General features: G+C 42.5%; 1 protein-coding gene across 1 annotated transcript; it reads left to right on the top strand.

Moving 5' to 3' along the window:
- Positions 1-944: 944 nt before the first annotated feature.
- Positions 945-6,064, top strand: IL6 (interleukin 6). Its single transcript, XM_063924810.1, has 4 exons — positions 945-1,125; positions 3,702-3,815; positions 4,087-4,230; positions 5,100-6,064. The coding sequence occupies exons 1-4, from the start codon at positions 1,063-1,065 to the stop codon at positions 5,274-5,276; spliced, it is 498 nt and encodes a 165-aa protein (XP_063780880.1). The 5' UTR covers positions 945-1,062; the 3' UTR covers positions 5,277-6,064.
- The last annotated feature ends 333 nt before the right edge of the window (positions 6,065-6,397 follow it).

Below are 6,397 nucleotides of genomic sequence, written 5' to 3'. Positions count from 1 at the left end.
AGTTCTGTGGTGATACTACTCAGGCCAGGAGTGTGTGCCCAGTATGCGCTGGCTTACATGCAGGAGACATTTGATACATGATACGTCGATATTTACATGACAAGAACATGGCTTCCACATCAATGTGACTTAGTAACAGTTCAATAATTCCTACAGACATCTCTCCAGAGTGCGTTATGCCAGGCACCTACTGTTGTTTAAGGCAAGTTCAAATGCAAGTAAAAATGAATGTCAAAAGTCATTTCCCATGTAGTTGTGTTGCTTGCATTCGGCCACTCCACTGACCTTGCAGTAAACGCACTGAATGGAGCTTTTGTGCCTCTTATTCCCCTTTCACACCGCACAAATAACCCAGTATTGACCCGGTATATTGCCAGGTCAAAGCGGGTCACTGTGCGGTGTGAAAGGGTCAGTCCCGAATTCCCGGGTCGCTTGACCCGGTAATTCAACCCGATAAAGAAGGGTTATTCCCTGGCTATTACCGGATCAGGTGCCGTGTGAACGGGTTTCCCGGGTCAAAGCGACCCGGTACCTATTCACAGTATAGGAAGAGGCAGCGCAGAGATGATATCATCTCCTAGTGCTGCCTTTGCACCAGCCCCCGGTGATGCCGCGGATCCCACCGGGCAATATGCCGGGTCGGGAAGCCAGTCCTCAAGGTCCAATGCCAGGTCGCACCCGGGAATGACCCATTTCCATTTCCCGGGTGCGACGCTGCATTAGCGATGTGAAAGCGGTATTACTAGCACCAGCACTCAGAGTAAATACACTGTACGCTGCATCATGTCAACATTCACTTGGATAAAATACTAATGTCAATTGTAGGGATATCTGAAAGAACCTGTGGCCACTGCGTCTATAGTGACAGGGCTCCAGTGACAATGGAGCAGGCGGTGAAGTATAATGTAGTGTAACTGTACATTATCATTTCTTCTTGCAGACTCTACATCAGCTCGGCTCCTGGTCTATTTGCTATTAGCTGTCCTTGCGAGGTCTGTGTGCTCAGCACCTGTTTCCTCTGGCGCAGCAGCCGAGGATGAAAATACTATATCTAAGTCCGCTATGGAGAATCCTGTTGAATTGGCCAAACTGATAGCACAGGAGACTGACAACTTATACAGAGAGGTGAGTGTCTTTTAGCTAAACATGGCTATAACATCATCCGGCCATTGTGGGAACTGGAAACCTCCCCTAGACTACAGGACAGGATTTCTGGATATCCCTTTTTGACCACAGGTTGTCTCAATATCCTTTGAATACTCTTAATATTCACAATCTGTCTGGCAGTTACGGTCTTATCTATTGCAGGTGAATGCTACCGGATAGTAATTATTAATTTCACAAGGCCCAATGATTATTAGGGTGTGGTTCATCAAATCAACAGTATCTAGGTCGACAATGTTTAGGTCGACCACTATAGGTCGACAGTCACTAGGTCGACAGGGATGGAAGGTCGACAGGGTTTCTAGGTCGACATGTGCTAGGTCGACAGGTCAAAAGGTCGACATGAAGGTTTTTGTGGGGGGTTTTGGTGTCGTTTTCTTTGTAGAGTGACTGTGAATCCCATTTAGTGCACCGTGTTCGCTCGCCATGCTTCGGGCATGGTGCCTCGCTCCGCTACCGCTTCGCTCGGCACAGATTACCGTTCCAATCGTAGTCCACGTGGATCGTTAAGTATGAAAAAGTTTTAAAAAAAGAAAAAAATGTGAAACTCATGTCGACATTTTGACCTGTCGACCTAGAAACCCTGTCGACCTTCCATCCCTGTCGACCTAGTGACTGTCGACCTATAGTGGTCGACCTAAACATTGTCGACCTAAACAGTGTCGATCTTCAGACCGGATCCCGATTATTATAAGACTGGAGCTCTAAAGGAAACTTTTCTCCCAGTCAGTCCAGACTGAAGAGAAGAGAAAGTGAAACTGGCCGATCAGTAAAAAAATTTCAGTCAATTTTATGGTTTTAACTAGTAAAATGTGTTCCAGTCCCTAAATAATTCTCTGGCTTTCCTTCAACATACTTGCCAGTAAACTGTATTCAAATTTGCCTCAGTCCTTGCGGTGTCTGGGGATGTCTAGCCAGCAAAGCACATCTCCTGTGACACAATGTATGTACTAAAGATACTTCATAGCTGTGTCATTTTCCAGTCATCACACATTCAGTCGTGTTCCCAGAAAATACGGAATAGAACACATCAGCATTTTTTTATTATCTGTAGCATCATTCCACAATTTCTCTGTAACAAGTTCTAATACAGTTTGTTGGCAAAACACAAGTTTCTCAATTCTGTAATAACAGCAATTCTGTAATAACAGAATATCCTGTAGAAAACACATGTAAATTGGTGCACATATACAGCAGAACACTGCAGTCAGTAAGAGTTAACTGATTGCCAGAGGGGTGTAAGCCAAGCCTAGGACACCTAGCAGAGGGAGCTATGTTGTATGTGCCCTATGCCGCTGTTATGTCAGTAGTTCTTATTGTATGAATGTCATTGTGTATATTTATTACCAGTTTATATAGCGCATACATATGCCCCAGCACTTATATTTGACTATTCCGATCAGTCCCTGCCCCAGTGGAACTTACAATCTATGGGGCAGATGTATAAACCTGGAGAAGGGATAAAGAAGTGATAAGCGTAAAGTGATAACGCACCAGCCAATCATTACAGATTTGAAATATGACAGAAGCTGATTGGCTGGTGCGTTATCACCTTGCACATATCGATGCGTGATCCCTTCTCCAAGTTAATACATATATTAACCTATATTCCCTACCACATGTACACACACACTAGGGAGAATATATATATTTTTTTTTTACAATTAGCCTACAACTATATTTTGGGAGTGTGGGAGGAAATCAGAGGAAACCCACGCAAGCACCGGGAGAAAATAAAAACTCCACACAGTTAAGGCCATGGTGAGAATTGAACATAAATCCTCAGTGCTGTGAGGCAGTAAAGCTAACCAATACACGGCCCATGCAGCCAATTTTTTATGGGTTCCTCCAGCTGTTCTAATTGTAAACTGTGCAAATCCAAATAGCATTGGGGTCGATTCTATTCGGCAACTTATGAATAGCGCCGGGAATTAGCTCCCGACGCTATTCAATTCAGCTGCTAGTGACCCGCAATTGTCGGGAATTCTTCTCTCATCCCCGGGGGATGAGAGAAGAAACCCGACAAAAGTGCTGCCTCGCGGCCGGCGCGAGGCTGATTCTGTCGGGAATCAGCATCGCCGCGGGTAGTTAAGTCGGAGAATGCCCGTTCTCCCGACAAAACTACCAGTTAAGTCGGCGAGAACGGGACATCGCCGACTTAACTGGAGCTGAATTGAATAGCGTCGGGAGCAAATTCCCGGCGCTATTCTTAAGTTGCCGAATAGAATCGACCCCATTGTGTATAACATTACACCACCCATGTAATCCGAGCCTGTTAAAAGGGTATATTTTGGGGAGGATTTTTCAAGACTTCTAAAAAGATTAGAGAAGTGGACAAGTGGAGATGTCTACCAAGCAATCCGCTTCTATCTAAAATGTATCAATTACATTCTATAAAATGAATAGTTGCTATGGGCAACTTCTCTACTCATAAGACTGCTTGATACATCTCCCCCTGTTTGTTCCATATAGCTTTGGTAACATTTAGTAATATGGTCTTGGACACTTATTTAGCATCAATTTGTTTCTCTTTGTAGCTCTGTGAAACTCCCCGCCTCTGTGGCAACAGTATGGAACGACATTTCAAAAAGGAGCTGAAACTCCCCGAAATCACAGTTTCAGATAGATGTCTGAGCTCAGGATTCAGGAAGGTAAATAAATATGCATCTGTAGGACATGAATATGTATTTCCTGATTATTTGCGCTGACTTTCAACCACGTTTACACACTCATGGGAGTAAATTTACTAAGCAGTACTTTTTCAAGGCCACCGCATCTTCGGCGGTTTCAGTCAATTCCATGAGAGGGAAAAGGTTTGTTGGGTAGTGGTTAGTGCATAGTCAAGCCCATGTTACTGTATATTATATGTGCGCATAACCCATAAATACAATTCCCAGAAGTAACACGCTCTTCTCATTCTAGGAAAGGTGTCTGCACAAGATCCACCGTGACCTCCTGCGATTCCAGATATACCTGGTGTTTCTGAAAGACTCTTTCAAAGACAAGAAACAAACTGTAGAGTTTATACAACTGAAAACACACACACTGGCAGAAACTGTTAAAAGGGTAAGCACGATACTTAAAATAGCACTTTTTTAAAGTCGGATTGAGATTGTTGGAAATGGGGCCAAAACCTGTTGGATTTGTCCCTGTTTCTGACAGAATCAAGCGGATCAGTGGCTATTCCGCCGATCGACATGTTTTCCGACAAGTCGGGAATTCCCGACTTGTCGAAAAAACTGCCCCTATTGAATAGATCGGTACCCCTTCCAACCTAAATCACTCGGAAACTGCCGTTTTTCCAACAAGACGGCAGTTTCCGACTCTTATTGAATATACCCCATAGATCAGACAGTATTTTACGCGAATGTCAGTAGACATCATTAAAAAAAAAATACATTCTGAAATACAGTGTGTCTGATAATACAGATTTTACTCAGCTAGGAAAAGCCCTACAACTGCAGGTTTACAAGATATCTAAATATGTTAAAAGCAGTAGAGCATGAATGGTTTAGTGCAGCAAATTCTAGTTTGTGAAGTTTCGGCTGAGTAATAACGATAAGGCCCATGGGCTATTACCTTCATTTTACCAATATATATCTTTCATCTGTCATACAGCTTTTATCACCGCTTGCCATTGTCAGTCGATTCATTTTCAATAACTATTCAGTTAAAAACATGGGCAATTTAGAGTCGCTGATATGGCTGTAAAACCCTCTGTATTCCCCTATTTTTCCTAGATGATAAGTCGAGAACTAACCATTAGAGCCCTGATACGGAATAAGTACAGGGAGTTCAAAGAGTCCCTCCACAGTGACTGTGCTATAGCAAGTCTCCTCACAGAGAATGTGTGCTAAGTAATAGGACAATTGTTTTTAAACACTTTATTTAAATGCCATGTGTAATTTTGTTTTTGTAATCACATTATGTTCTAGATGGAAAAAAACCCAGAAGAAGAGATAGAAGAGACCAGCACTGACATCTCCGTTGATGAACTAAAGAGTAGCGATATCTGGAACGAGAAAGTTACAACTTATATAATCCTGCAATCATTCAAAGACTACATGGAAAAGACAACACGAGCTGTGCGTCACAGCGTAAAAGGAAATTGATGAACTTACCCATCCTCACTACTGTGTAGTGCAGACCAATTGTTCTATTTTTAGAACTTAGAGTGCTATTTATGATTATTTTATTTATATAATAATTTAAAATTTTATAATGTGTTAAATTATTTGAAGTACTGAAATAGTTATGTTATATTATACAGTTTGATATTTGTTTTATAAGAGGGTTTTTATTTATTTTACATTATTGGGGGCATACTGTAGAACAGACCGCATATGCCAGTAGCGTTCAACCAGGGTTCTTATATATGGTTAGTATTAATAATCGGGTCAGAATAGCCATGGACGGAACCCAGACTTTCCAAATTAGTGTTTACAGAAGTCTGCAAACCATATGTATGTTATGCATACGTGAAGAATGTAAATGTACACTAGTTTACAGAAGTCTTGTACTGGATTAATTTGCATGCCACAGTGCTCATCAGAGCCAACCCACATGTGTACATCTGGCCAATGGGATGATGTGAACGGATGTTTGGTTCTTAAGCAAGTGTCGTACCCTGAAAATAATCTGGCAAATTTAGAAATTAACATTACACTAGATGACCTGTAAAAGATGATTTCTCGTTAACAATTTCCCTTAAACTCCCCCGGCAGTCCTGGGCAAACAATATAGTACAATACACATGATATATCTTAAGATCTGGGAGTGGCTACATCCAGGAGCATGCTGCCGTTGAAGATAGCTTCAGATCTTCTCTGCAGCAAAGAAGATCAGAAGCTCCGCCCAACGACCAATGGGACCGCGCAGTGATTGTTATCGTTCACAGACACTGAACGATCTGCACTACTGTGAACGATTTGTAGTTCCGATGTGTCGGAAGCGGCAAAATCGCTCATAATATCGTCTAGTGCAGTGGTTCTCAAACTCGGTCCTCAGGACCCCACACAGTGCATGTTTTGCAGGTAACCCAGCAAGTGCACAGGTGTATTAATTACTCACTGACACATTTTAAAAGGTCCGCAGGTGAAGCTAATTATGTCACTTGTGATTCTGTGAGGAGACCTGCAAAACATGCACTGTGTGGGGTCCTGAGGACCGAGTTTGAGAACCTGTGGTCTAGTGTATGGGCACCTCAAGTTTATGGCTCGCACTAGAATGCCAG

Source organism: Pseudophryne corroboree, chromosome 5 (genome assembly GCF_028390025.1).
Source record: "Pseudophryne corroboree isolate aPseCor3 chromosome 5, aPseCor3.hap2, whole genome shotgun sequence".
NCBI classification, from domain to species: domain Eukaryota; kingdom Metazoa; phylum Chordata; class Amphibia; order Anura; family Myobatrachidae; genus Pseudophryne; species Pseudophryne corroboree.
This window is presented reverse-complemented; position numbering and strand designations above follow the sequence as displayed.

Excerpts from the sequence above, each read along its gene's own strand:
- IL6 (XM_063924810.1), top strand. The coding sequence starts at position 1,063 with ATGGAGAATCCTGTTGAATTGGCCAAACTGATAGCACAGGAGACTGAC. Across the intron at positions 3,816-4,086 it reads TGAGCTCAGGATTCAGGAAG|GAAAGGTGTCTGCACAAGAT; the intron begins GTAAATAAATAT and ends TTCTCATTCTAG. Across the intron at positions 4,231-5,099 it reads TGGCAGAAACTGTTAAAAGG|ATGGAAAAAAACCCAGAAGA; the intron begins GTAAGCACGATA and ends ATTATGTTCTAG.